The sequence below is a fragment of the Triturus cristatus genome, chromosome 1_1 (assembly GCF_964204655.1).
Source record: "Triturus cristatus chromosome 1_1, aTriCri1.1, whole genome shotgun sequence".
In the NCBI taxonomy this organism is placed as follows: domain Eukaryota; kingdom Metazoa; phylum Chordata; class Amphibia; order Caudata; family Salamandridae; genus Triturus; species Triturus cristatus.
Window position 1 is genome coordinate 570801089 of NC_140579.1, and position 14608 is coordinate 570815696.

Here is a 14608-nt window from a genome sequence, read left to right on the forward strand (position 1 = left end):
TGGGAATGGAGGGGGATAGTTTGACTGGAGTGGGTTGGATTGATCTGGGATTGGACTGGAGTGGGTTTGGATTGGGTTGGACTGGAGTGTGTTGGATTGGATTGGATTGGATTAGAATGTGTTGGGCTGAGGTGGAGTGGATTGGATTGGATTGGATTGGTGTGGAGTGGTGTGGATTGGACTGGAGCTGGAGCTGGGTGGGTGGATTAAGGTGGTTTGGGGTAGGATGAATTGGATTACAGTGGGGTGGATTAAAGTGGACTATAATGGATTGGATTAAGATGGATTAGGTGGAGTGGAGTGGGGGTCAGGTGGATATGGGTGAGGTGGACTGAAGTGGGGTAGATTGGATTGGTCTGTATTGTATTGGAGTGGGCAGATTGCACTGGATTGGAGTGGGGTGAATTGGGATGGAGTGGGGTGAAATGGGATGGAGTGGGGTGGATTGGGTCGGAGTGGGTTGGATTAGATTGGGGTGATATGTATTGTATTGGAGTGACGTGGATTGGACTGGAGTGGGGCAGACTGGATAGGAGTGGGACGGACTGGATAGGAGTGGGACGGACTGGATAGGAGTGGGACGGACTGGATAGGAGTGGGGCGGATTGGATTGGAGTGGAACGCATTGGATTGGAGTGGGGCAGATTGTTTTGGATTAGAGTGGGGCAGGTTGGAATGGGGCAGGTTGTTTTGCAGTGGGGCAGATTGTTTTGGATTGAGTGTGGGAAATTGTTTTGGAATGGAGTGGGGTAAATTGTTTTGGATTGCTGGATTGGATTGGGGCAGATTGTTTTTGATTGAAGTGGGGCAGATTATTTTTAATTGGAGTGGGGCAGATTATTTTGACCTGGAGTGGGGAAGATTGAAGTGAGGTGGGTTAGGAGTATTGGATTGTGGTGAATTAGAATGGATAGGGGTGAGTGGGATGGACTGGATTGGTCTGTGGTGGCTTGGATAGAGTGAGGTGGATTTGATTGCGTGGATTGGTGTGGGGTGAGGTGTGGTGGATTGGCATGGATTGAAGTGGGCATTGGAATGGATTGGGTTGTACTGCACTGCATAATTTTGAAAATTACACATAAGAAAGAAACAATGTCACTTTGCAGTATATAGAACAAGGTAATGGTCATCTTTTGAGAACAGCGTCCATGAGCAAAAACAAAACAAGACATGAGTGCAAAGCGATAAAAGAAGAACTGGTGAAATAAAAGAAAATTAACTATAGAAAATGAAACTTTGCATTTTTGCCAGTCATACGCCTTCTGTTTGCAGAAGTGAAAAAGAACAATGTAGTACCTCAATCCCGATGAGGTACTCAATCGTGATTGAGGTGCTATTTTGTTATTTTTAACTTCTTCAAAGGATTTGTTTTTGACTCAATGCATTTTTCTGCAGTTTTTGAAATATAGACAGTGCTTAATTTGACCCAGGGGTTTCTGTTGTTCAGCACCAACACTTAATCATCAACACTGGTGCTTTTCATGAGCACCAGTGAGCAACAGTTATATGTATAATATTTATTTATTCACTGGGCGATTACGCCATTTGCCAAGTATCACAGGATGTGGAGCTGCTGAGACTTAAGCCTGGCTCCCTAGCTAAGAAGTCACCAGCTCTAGCCATTACGCCACATCCTCTCCCCATTTTCATGGTTAGTATTTGGTTCTGTTTTAGGCGGGGTGCAAGCTGCCTCCAGACAAGAGCCCCACAGCAATTATTGTTTTTCCACTCAGCCATTTAATATAGAGCAAACTCGACTCGGACCCGAAGGTATTGGGTGTTGACATGAGCACCAGCCACATCATACAAGGACACATGCATTGTTTATAGGTATGGGGAGAATAAGTGATTTTCCTACATGTTGATCCGATGCAGAGACTCAAACCTGTTTGCCAGTTCCATAGTCTGCAGCTCTGGCTGTAACACCACAACTTGGGTAGAGGGAGGTTGAAGCCACATGACAGTTTGGCTTTTTATTAGCTTGAGGTTCCAACAGGACCTTGAACTGAGCCAGTGTCAGGATTCAGGCTCGAGCCTGGCTCGAGCTTTCAGTGGCTCTGAGTTTTAGTGCCTGTTGGGTCCAGGTATGTAGCTACTATTGGTGAAGCAGGTGCAGTGGCACTGGGGCCCAGAGGCTGGGCCCACTGAACCCTTATTAATGCTATATTTTATAATACAAGCAGCAGCCAGGGGTTCTACTTTTTTTCTTGCACTAGGCCTGTGACACATTTGCTATGCTACTGGATGGGCCTGCTGTTCTGCTTCCTAATAATCTGTTGAACTCGCAAAGAGGAGCAGGGGGAGAAAAAAGATCCCTTTCAGAACTTTTATTGATGCTCTAAATTCCTGTATTCTAGCAGACCTGCGTTCACCACAGAAGGGGATTAGGTTAGAGCGCCCAGAATCAAATGTCAGTTGCCAGGGCCATCAAAACAATGCAATTTAAAAAAGCCAAGGACAGGGGAAGAGTGGAGAAGTGGGTGGGGGAGAGAAGGACACAAGGGCGGGATCAACAAGGGAGGCAGGGGCGAATCACACAAGGGAGAAAAAAAATGGAGTTGCAGAGAGGGGAAAAGCACACACTAGTCAACTTGGAGCACTGGAGGGAGACAACAGAAACAAAGAGCTTATGTGGTGGGAATTGGGGGTAGGTGGGGACAGCCAGGGCCGGACTTTGAACCGAAACTGGCCCTGGCAAACTGCTCGGCCAGCCCCCGGGGTGTGGGTGAAGGGGGTGCCGCCGAGCTGTTGGCCAGGGCCAAATTCAGCCACATTGTTATAGGGGGCCTATATTGCCTGCCCCCTGTATCAAAAACGGTCCCCCAGGGGCTCAAAACCAGACCACGAGGGAGAGAGCAGGGAAACACACTTTCATGAAGGGCTTAGCCAAAAATAAAAAAATAGTAATTCCCTAAAAGTGAGCAGTATATAAGTCAGCCAAACAAAAGGATGGTAAAAAGGCTATGCTTCCCTGGAGGAACAAACGCAAGTTGGAAAAAGGTGGACAAAGAACACAATTGAATAAGAAGCAAGCAAATGAGAATGGCAATAAAACCAGCCAATGGTTAGCAATGGGTGGGCTTTAAACTCACTGTAAGCTCTTGGTAAGACCACTATACGATTTTCACAACCAGACTGCATGCCCTGTCTATTAGGTAAGCCTTAAAAAGGGGCCTGTGGTCTATGTGCAGCAGCTCGTTGTGGTAAGAGAATATGTCCTCAACACACGAGAGGCCTCTCAGGGCAAACAGGGGCAGGTATTGTTTGGAAATTCCAGCTTTCTGCTCCTGTTCTGAGACCTTTTCCAACACAGATAGGCTCTGAGCCCAGCTCACCCATCCCTTCAAGCCTGCCATCACCCTGCCCTGCTCCCCGCTTCCTGGGTGCTGCTGCTCCACCCACAATGGTTTGGTGCTCAAGAATTTCCCACTCATGGGACATCCTGAAGTAGTAAATTGTCATGGAGTTAGAGGTTTACACTAAGATTCACGGAGGAATGGGAAACAAGGCTTTGCATATGTTATGTTATGTTATGTTATGTTATTGCTATTTATAGAGCGCACTGTCACCCATGGGTGTCCTGGTGCTGTAAAGTCCTTTTGGGGCCTGAGAGGAGAGGATGGTACGCCGATATTTAGGTGGAGAAAAGCCAGGTTTTTAGGCTTTTCTGAAGGAGAGAAGATTTGTCATGGACCTAAGCTGCAGTGGCAGGTCATTCCATGCTTTAGCTGCACGTGCAACTAAGCTTCTTCCTCCCCAACTGGCCTTGCGCACTTTGGGTACCAGTATTAGTTTTGCTTCTGATGACCGCAGCACTCTTTTTGGTATATACCATTGACATTTATTTTTCAAGAACTCTGAGCCAGTTCCCTGTAGTGCTTTGTGAACAAGGCACAGAGCCTTGAACTGTATCCTCTTTCTAATGGGCAGCCAGTGGAGTTTTTTGATCTGGGCAGAGATTGAGGCAAATTTTGATGTACTGGTGAGCAGTCTAGCTGCTGCATTTTGAAAACGTTGTAGTTTGTGCTGGAGGCCCTCTTGTAGGGAAAGATATAGCCCGTTTCAGTAGTCTAGCCTTGACAAGGCTAGTGAAGTAATTACTGTTTGTATACTGTCTTTGGGTAAGAAGGGTATTATTTTCTTGCATACCCTGAGCGTGTAGGCGGTAGAATTTGAATTTAAATTTGAATTTAAAAACATTTCTATAGCGCACTTTTACCAAGCGGTTTCTTGGCGCTGTTGGATTGCGAGAAGCAAGCAGGAGCAAAGGGGAATTTAAGCATTGTAAGCACGGGAAAAGAGAAAAGTTTTAAGACCCTTCCGGAACTCAATGTAGGAAGATGACATACGGAGTTCCGGGGGGAGGGAGTTCCAAAATGCGGGAGCAAGCACTGCGAATTTCGTACCGCCAGTCTTTTTCTTGCTGAAGCGGGGGATGGTTAACAAAGCCTGATGAGTAGACCTAAGCTCTCGTCCAGGTATGTAGGGGGTGATGGCAGAACAGATAAATTCCGGGGCAGTGCCTGTTTTGGCCTGGAAAGTAGTGCAGCCAAGCTTGAACAGAGCACGCTCTTTCACCGGCAGCCAGTGCAAGGCCTGCAGTAGGGGAGTAGCTCTATGGTATTTGGGCAGGCCGTGGATCAGGCGGGCAGCCTGATTCTGCACTAGCTGCAAACGGCGAGTGGCGTAGGCTGGAGCGCCATTATAGATGATGTTCCCATAATCGAGGCGCGAAAGCACCATGGCCATCACTATAATTTTTAGGGCAGGTAAAGAAAAAAAACGAGAAATCTTCCTAATGATTCGAAGGGAAAAAAAACAGGAGGAAACAACTAAATTGACCTGAGAGTGAACAGAGAGTGAGGGATCCAGGAGGATGCCAAGGGTCTTGACCTTAGGAACTGGGAGCGGGGGAACACCAAGTGAGGTTGGCCAATGGGAGGGGGACCAGGGACTGCAACCACCTCTGGTCAGGACTAATTCCGTCTTGTCCGGGTTGAGTTTGAGGTGGTTGCAGTTCATCCAATCCTGGATGAACAGCATGACGGATTGGACATTTGAAGCAGAGGAAGTGGAGTGGGAAAGGTCAAAAATTAGCTGGAGGTCATCGGCGTAATTGAACACCGTGACCTCGAGCTGCTGTAACATAAAAATGAGGGGGTAAATGTATAAATTAAACAAAAGAGGGGAGAGGGAGGAGCCTTGGGGAACTCCACATGCAACCTTACGAGAGGCAGCGGTGAAGCCAGCAAGGTGGACTGCCTGAGCCCTGTCACTCAGGAAGGACTTAAGCCAGGTGAGGGCCAGGCCCTCTATACCCGCCGCCTTGACACGGGTGAGGAGGATGGAGTGGTCCACCGTGTCAAATGCGGCGGATAGGTCTAAAAGAATGAGGGCCTGGGGGACGTTGGTATCAATGCCCTCACGTAGGCTGTCCATCACTGAGATCACTACCTTCTCCGTCGAGTGGAGGGGGCGAAAGCCCGCCTGCCGGGGGGAGAGGCAGTGGTTGGCTTCCACATAGGTGCTCAGGGTGCTGGTTACATGGGTCTCCAAAACCTTGGCCAGGTAGGGTAACAGGGAAATGGGACGGTAATTGGAAGGGGATGAAGGGTCGGCACCGGGTTTTTTTAGAATGGGAATGACTGCCGCAAATTTATGGGCAGTGGGGACCACTCCGGATTTGAGTGAGTCATTTAAAAGTGTAAGGGAAGGGGTAGGGCAGTGTAGGAAGACTTCTCGCAAGATACGAGCAGGGGCAAAGTCTAGGGGGGAGCCTGACTTTACCTTTTGGAGCAGGGGAGGAAGTGTAACTGTGGTCAGAGGGGGGAAGGAAGTGAGTTTGGAAGTGATAGCAGGGGGGGAGGGATTAGTGAAGGTGAGGGAAGGGGGGGAGATATTAGCCTTGATCGTTGCGACCTTATCAACGAAGAAGTCGTTGAGGGAGTCGCAAAGCGGTTGAGAAGGGGGGATCGAGGCCGTGGCTCTATTAGACGAGGCAAGCTCATGTACTGTGGCAAAAATCTCTTTAGATTGAGATTCAGCTGCTAGTATCCTGTTTGAGTAAAACAGGGTCTTGGCGTCAAGTATGCTTTGTTTGTATACTTTGAGCACAGAGAGGTAGATGATTTTTTTGGCGGGACTATATTCTCTTCTCCATGCGCGCTCTGCTCTGCGTGCGGCTAATTTCTTCTCCTTGAGATCGGGGGTAAACCAGCGATTGGCAGCATGGGCACGCTTCACCGTAGCCCACAGGTAGAGGATATAACTGCGTTCACCTGGTCTTTAAAGTTGAGTTTGTTGTCAATCCACACCCCCAGGTTTTTTGCTTTATTCCTCGGGGCGGGGAGGGGACCCAGAGAAACCGGCCACGAGGCCGGCGTAAAAAAAATTGGGGTCATTTCCAAATAATACCACTTCCGTTTTTCCGAAATTTAACTTAAGACAGTTCTGAGCCATCCAGTCCCCTACCGCTGACATGCACTCTTTAAGACGTGCTGCTGTTTCCATCAACAGCCCTGGCACTAATGAAACCACAATTTGGGTGTCATTGGCATAGGAGGTTAGGGAGAAACCGAACGATTCAATAAGAGGGGCCAGTGAAGTGACATAAATATTAAAGAGCGTCGGGTTCAAAGAGGAGCCCTGAGGCAACAAAAATTAAGTGCTTCAAATCCGAGATGAATCAGAGGGTTAAAAGATGCCCTGATGGATTTGTGGTAGATAACCACAAGGCCCCCTCCTTTCCTGTTGGGTCTATTTAGTGCAAAACAGAGATAGGCGGGCGGTGTAGCTTTCATCAGACCAGGGCCAGAGGCCTCATCCGTCCAAGCTTCGGTTATGAACGCGATAATTATGCCCTCGTCCAGAATTAAAACTTCGCATTCGAGGCTGTGTTTTACCAATGAGCAAGCGTTGATAAGGACTCATTTCCATCCTTGAATAAGCAACGTATTTTTATCGTGGCTGCTCAGACTGGGTTTGGATTTAAAGGGTTCAAATACTACGTCCGGTAGCTTGATTCCGCATCCCTGGCAAAGCAACTGAGACCATAGAATACAGGTCCCTGGCTCCAAACATATGCAACCGGAGAGTTTTTGGGGATTACAATTGAGATTGTGTAGTGTCCCACTAGAATAGGTTATAGTGTTTGTTTTTCCTGAACGCAAATGAGCAGGGGGACTGGCGCTGAACGCGGGCCGAGTGCGGACGGGCGCAGACGGGCTTGCCTTATGCGCGCCTTCGGCGTGCCAGCGGAACACGGCCGCTACGCGCTCGCTTCAGCCTCATAATTTGTACAGTCAGTGGCCAGAGCCACTAGCCCGCAGACCTGAACTCCTCTCAAGATGGCGCCTCCGCGTTTATCCCGAAGTTGCCAGATGGATTTACGCATTATCATGAGGTATCAGTCAGTACCCAGACCACCTGTAAAAACACCCCCTTAAGTAACTGGTGGTATTCTGTCAACAAAATGTCATGATTTACCCCAAATTTTGAAGAATGTTGTCTCTCAAACTAAAGCTTGTAATTTACCCAGTGGTAATTTGAATTACTGCCTCTCATCTCCCTACAGCCGTTCCTGTAACCAGGCTGTACAGTTTTCCATCATCTAGTATTTTGTGGAGGGGTGCACTGTTGTGCATTGAGTCTGCCGGTGCTGTGCTTCTAATATCACCATAGATTGCTCCTCACTCTGATCTCTCCTCTGTTTCTCTGATCCACGCTCCTCTGTGTGACCAGGGTTTTCTTATCCCATCAGTTCCCATGCTCGGCTTGACTGCTTCTTGACAACTGACCACTGCAGAGAGCTGTCACTTGTGTCGCCTTACCACCCCACAGCTAACCTGCCTTACTCCGGGTCAGTACTGCCTGTCTCTCACGTCACGCCAATGCTTTCCCAGTGACAGCTCTGTTGAGAAGACAAAGATGCTACATGCATTTTGTTTAGCGTGATAGTGCACTGACTCCTTTGGTGGAACTGCTGAAGCCATGTAGAGGTTGATAAAGCGGGTGGGGGGTGAATGGGCCTGCCAGTCCTGCATCTTACATGCAACCTTCGCCTGTAGCAGGATGGGGTACTGCGTTTCCTTAGCAGAGATCCCAATTAAAGCAGATTCAGGTATTGGCACATGGAGCTTTGGATTTCTACCAAACTGCTATGGAGAGAGTTCCAGTGGTGAATTCCAATGATATATTTGCAGTGATCACTGGTATCTAGTGGCGTCCACTGGCTTCAGTTGGTATTTTTATACACCTGGCTGGTTCTGGTCAAAGGCTGTGCCTTGCGGGTTGTGGCTGAAGCGAAAGGGACACAGTGCATGGACAAAGGTCATGCTGTGTGACTAGTTTCCACTTGGTACGATGAGAAGAGCCAAAACATAACATAACAAAAACAAAAAAACAAACTGAAAACATTTTTGTTAAGGGAGAGTCTCTGATGACCCCATGCGTAAGATCACATATCGTATTGCCATTCACCTCCTCTGTGATATCACAACTTTAAATGCTCTTGTAATGGTGGAGTCATACAACAATCCCCAGTTTCAGCTACTGGAAAGGGAAGGCCGCAGACCCTTCCAAGTCCTTCCTGGCCCATTGGCCCGCATTGCTAGTCCCTAAAACATGCCCTGTTGGTTCTCAGCACAGGGGCCGGAAACAAGACTTTTATTTATATTGTCTGTGAAAGGATGTGGTACAGAGCAATCGTTTGCAGCTGTAGCGAAGTCATCAATAATGCGGATGGTATACTAATGCGATGTCAATCAACACTGATGTAATTCCGGAACTAGGGTTCTTTCAGGGACAAAGAGTCAGCAGCGGAAGCATTGTATCCATTAGAAGCAACAAGAGTCCCAAATTCTCCTCCCCGACACACTCAAACTTAGATCTGTTTTCACTGCCCGGAAGCTGTGGATTAACCTGAAGACTTTGCTGATTTGTTTCTACAGCCTTGCACGTTCAAGGCCCGCCTTATGCAGACCAGGGGCCGTTTCATGAAGGTGTGCACTTGCAGAGAGCACGACTGTGTGCCTGTTTTAGTGGTTGTACATTGTAAAGCATATACATTTAATCGGTTACAGTACGCGCTGCAGAAAGCAGTTTCAAACCGAGGGGCAGATTTACAAGCCCCTTGTGACACTTATGCGCTGCCGTTACAATACTTTTGTGATGCAGCGTAAACAATGCACCACGTTGCAACACATTTACAACGTGACGCATCTCGGGAGATGTGTCACATTGTAAAGCCCTGTGCCACATTATACCTGTGTTAGGTATAATGCATGCAAGGTGGGCATTCCGATGCAAGAAAACCTCGTACAAGTGATGCAGTGAAATCTATAAGATTTCCCTGCGCCACTTCTACGACGTGACTGCGTCAAAACAGTGACGCAACACAATAGGTATAGGCCTTCCTGAGCATTGCTGGAGTTGCGTCATGCTTGTGACACGACTCCAGCAATGCATGACCGTTGTTCCAACAGATGTGTGACAGATCTGTCAATCCTTGCGCCATGGTGCACCGCATTGTAAATGCGACGTATCCATGGTGACACAAGTTTTTTTTTTTGCGTGGCGCAAGGAAACTGACGCATCTCTGCTATAACGCAGAGATGGGTCAGTTTCTTGTAAATCTGCCCCGAGAGCGGCCATCACAGCACAGACTTTCCGCGCTGCCTCCAGCATGTGCAGTACCTTTGAGAAAGGCTATGTTGAATTATTATTATTATTATTATTTATTTTTATAAAGCGCATAGTCACCCGGAGGTATCCCAGCGCTAGAGAACCCTAAAACAGTAAAATCTGAGGACCGAGGCTGAGTTCACGGGGAGGGCATAGGAACTAGGGAAACAGATGTGTCTTTAACAACTTCCTGAAACGCAGATATTGAGGTTCAAGACGAAGGTCACGAGGAAGAGAGTTCCAGAGACGGGCCGCTTGTACCGAGAAACGTCTTCCTCCTGAACGGACTTTCCTAAATCTTGGGGTGTTGATGAGATTTTCTGCGTTGGAACGGAGGGATCTAGTGGCTATGTAAGGGGTGACTAGATCCCTCCGTGGGCACTTTGTAAAGTAAAATTGCATAAAAGTGGCACGTATATATTTACCCTCTGCGAACGCAGATCTTCATGAAACGGCATTGGGACTGAATATACTTTCACTCTCACACCTCCACCTGACACAAGTAGGAATGAGTGCCTCCTATGTTTTCGATGACGATTTATAAATTAGTGGTTTTCGCTGGATGGTGCTGTTTCACTAGAGCCAGTCCTGGCAGCCGAAATCGTCTGTAAACATGCTGATCTATAGAGTTGCCAGAGCAGCATTCCTCTTAGTTCACAATTATTTTGTTTCTTCCATCAAAGAGTTTAACAAATTACTGTTAAATACTCTGAAAGGGCCACATCAACAGGAGTACCTGACTAAATATTATTGCATAAAGATGGCGCTCTTGACTGGTGAGCCTGTGAGCTTTTTTAGGGCACAATGCTTCTCATCAATCAATGTGCCACACGGAAAAAGGCAAAAGAATGGCAAAGAAATCAGAAGACTGAAAGCAACTTTTGCACAAAACCCAGCAGAAAAACATTACGCCTAGACAAAGCTCACAGGCCCACTGTCCGATAAAGATGTTAAGCCAGTCTATCCAACCAGTATGTTCTGAAATGACTGAAAGTTGACACACTGGTCTTTATAAAATAAATAGATAAATCCAGATGTAGTTACAAAAGGGAAGACGGAGCCTCAGGTCCAGGTGTACGCTAACCAGCTACAGTCTGGGACCATAGCTGCTCCCATAAGGCAGGGAGGGGTCTGGTCCCTGCGCGACGACGGTCTTTTGTTTTGCAATTTCTCATTTCATTGAAGCAGGTGCTTGTGTGTTTCATTGTTGCCCTCTGCATCAGTATTTTGTAGCATCTCCTAAATACTCTCTCCGCAGAACAAAACCCCACATTTGTGTTGCTTTGTGGTGACCAGTATAAGAACCAACTATTTTATAATAGAAATCACCCACACGTCACGCCTCTAACTATTGCTGTGTTCAGTAGATAAACATATATCTGTAAAATGGCGGAACAAGAGTTTGGAGTCGATGTCGGAGTCACTTGGTCACCGGGATCCTGGCTCCTCAGTGTTGACCTGAGAGTGAATGCCACTGTTACTTGCCTGCTGGTCTCCAAGTCTGACACTGCATCTTGTTCATTTCAGGTAGAGTCCTCAGCTCAACTCAAGATGAAGTTCCCGTGGTCCCATAAGTCCGCGCCCATTGTGGCCCTGGAGCCCAACACCACGATGCCAGCGGTAACCAGTCCCAAGGACAACTCCACAGAGTCTGCATCTCAGGGGTCGAGTCAAGGAGATATGATCCGAAAGATGTTCATGAACACAATCGAAAAGATACCACGTAAGTCTTGGGAATTGAGGGTCGATACCTCTTGGCACCTCGCAATCCAACCATCTGCTCTCAGTCTCAACATTCTGCAGTTTGAGGCTTCCATCTGCACGCATGTGTGATGTTTGTGTGAGCTAATGGGTGTTTGATTTATATAAAATCCTTCGAACATGCTCATGTCATGCAATAAAGAACCTGTGTAAGCTTCTTGACAGGACACTGGAATAACTGGAATATTAAATGCAGCACTATTACATTCTGTGTTACAAAGAATAATAGATTTTTGGAGTGACAGGTCATTCCATAACAATGTGTATGTCCAACCTACAGCCATGCTGAGTGACTAGTGTTAGCAAACTTTGATAAAGCCAATAGGTTTAGCTTTTTAGTAGCGCATTAAGACAGAGACATACCACATCCAGGCACATATTGTCATAGTACGCACAAGCATGCACATAGAGCATCTTTATTTCTGCCCCTATGCACACATGTTTTATTTTGGGGCATTTACATAGTGGGCAAAAGATACAAAAAGCGTTACAAGCGATGAAACAACCTGCTGCACTGTCTCCCATCAAACATAACCCCTGTGTGTCTGCCTGGTGTGAAGTTTGTAGTCTGTATTTGGATGGCTTATGCAAGCGATGCCTCCTCTGTGTACGACTACCATCTCTAGCTGCCTGTCGTTCTATCCTCACTCTCTGGTCTTTCGCCTCACAGTGCCGCCGTGGGCCATCATCGCCATTGCTGTGGTGTCCGCCCTGCTGCTCCTGACCTGCTGCTTCTGCATCTGCAAGAAGTGCTGTTGCAAGAAGAAGAAGAACAAGAAAGAGAAGGGCAAGGGAAAGAAGAACGCCATGAACATGAAGGACATGAAGAACGCTGGGGCCCAGGTACTGTCCTTTTTACTCCAATGCTCCTCTATTTGGGGGAACAGGTACTGCTCCTTCATCCCTACACTCTTCTATATGGGGAGCCAGGTTATGTCAACCTCATCCCCATGCTTCTCTATACTTGATGGGGGGCAAGTAGTGTCCCCGCCATCCCCACATTCCTTGAAATTGTTCTCTTAATCTCCATGTTTCTCATTCTCATGCTTCTCAATACCAGGGCCAGGGCCTGCCCTCTCCATCTCAAGGCTGGAGGCAGTTGCTGCACTCTTCTTATCCACACTCCTGTAGAGTGGCAGCTGTGCACTGTTTCCCATCGCTACACTCTTCTAGACAGTAGAGTAACTACTCTCATCTTCATGTCCACACTCCTCTGTACATGGGGTTAGACCACACATCTATACACTCATTATCCTTCTTCAAATGAAAGTGGAAGCTGGTAGCCAGCCCTTATAATGTGCATCCCTTCTACCAATAAACTAACTCCACCTCTCACCTCAGAAGCTTCTCCTTCTAGACCCCTTGCCTTTTGTAATGTTCTCTTCACAAGAATGACCAGAGCGGATCACACCTAACTTTTTTAAGCATAAATATCCCCTTCTTCCATTGTTCCGACTTTCTAGTTTTAAATAGAATTCAGTCCAGGATTCATGCAATGGTTATTGCATCTGAATGTATTGTACTAAAGAAAAGGCTGGTTGAAGAGTTGGGCAGCTTATGTTTATTAATGCTATGTGATGCACCATCCAAGCACTGTCCTTATTTCATAACTACTTCTCTAAGCATAACCATTGGGTAGTAATTCAGTCAATTTCCCACCATTGGGATCAAGGTGTGCCCTCACATGGTAATTCCCTCAGTAAGCCCTAGTGTAAGAGCAAACATCACTCTTTAGTGATAATTTCCCATCAAGATTCCACCCTAAAATGGTAATTCCCGGTTCTGTTCCACATGACAATGCGATTTGCAGGCCTAGATTTTACCAGGATATTATGACCATGAGCTGAAACGTACTACGAGCCTCAAAGTTCTAAAAGAAATTTCAGAACCAACCCACTCCCCATATCATCAGTGTTGGCTGCGACGGCCACACTGAGAAGGGCCTTATCTTCTTTTATATCGTCTTTCCAACATTGGTCGGGGTAAAGGAATAGGATTTTAAGAGAGAAGCACTCCAAGACCTGTAACGAACACTCAGCTTGTGACTTTTGGTATGCTTCGAAGTTAATTAATTCATTATTTTCTTTATTTGTTTAGCGTAAACTTTGACTAGCGTTACTGGATGGCATTACTTTGTAGTAACAGACGAGTAGGGTAAATAGAAACAAAGAGAGGGGTCCAACTATATAGTTAAATTGGTTTGTAGGTCCCTCCGTAAGACGGTAACGCAGCAAAAAACAACTAAACTTGCAGTTACCGGTAGAGTGTTCCATAACTTTGGAAGTTATGAGTGCATAAGTTCCTACTATGGTTGGACCATGGCTAACACTACCAGGCACTGGAACTGAGCACATAGGGGAGGACTTATTTCCCTTGTATCGGTAGGCATTGAAACTAGAAAGGGAAGTGAAAGGTAAGGAACAATACTTTGTTTGTTGAAGTGGTGTTTAACTTATTTTTCTCTTAGTGCGATCATACCCACGACTCAAGGGAGGACTGATAATATTTTAATTAATATACACAAACCTTTTGAAATAGAATTCAGGACATACCAATTTTTAAAACATTTTTTGTAGTTTTTATATAGTTCTCACTCTGCCAAGCAGCTGTGTCAGAGAACCTGGTGGGGTATTATAAGGGCTGGTTAAAAAAAACATACCAGCAAATAAGGCCATGAGTAAAAAATATAGTTGTACAACACTAAACATGTTAATTCACATGAAACAAACTTAAGAGTCAACGGTATAATTCCTTCGAACATGTTTTTGTGAAATCTCCAATAAGGTGAGCTATCCTATCCACCGTCCTAAAAGAAATCTCTTTATCGTTCCCAGCTGATCTCCTAGACATGGAGCTGTCTGTGATGTTTAACTAGCATCATGCTTTCATTCAAGGAAATTCAAGGAAACGTTTGAGCAGAACACTCTGAAAATACTCTAGAACTTTTGGAAAATATGGATGGTTTTGGATATCTGCAACTAACTTATACCCCTCCCCCCATACATGATGCAGGCTACAGCCTCTACTAGTTGTTTTCGAAAGTACTACACCATCAAATCTCAAAGTGCCAACTTCCTTGATAGTCAGAACACACTTTAAAAATATAGATAATCCGCCTGCCAACGATTGTGCACTAAGTATTACTCCAGTGCATGCTTCTGGTACA

At 46.4% G+C, this 14608-nt stretch overlaps 1 protein-coding gene across 1 annotated transcript in view; it reads left to right on the forward strand.

Annotated features, from left to right (window-relative positions):
• The first annotated feature begins 11232 nt into the window (after nucleotides 1-11232).
• Nucleotides 11233-14608, forward strand: part of SYT2 (synaptotagmin 2) — a 73209-nt gene continuing 69833 nt past the window's right edge. The window contains exons 1-2 of the mRNA XM_085644694.1: nucleotides 11233-11404; nucleotides 12113-12285. Of these exons, the coding sequence (XP_085500820.1) occupies nucleotides 11233-11404; nucleotides 12113-12285 (345 nt within the window). The remainder of the gene's footprint in view (nucleotides 11405-12112; nucleotides 12286-14608) is intronic.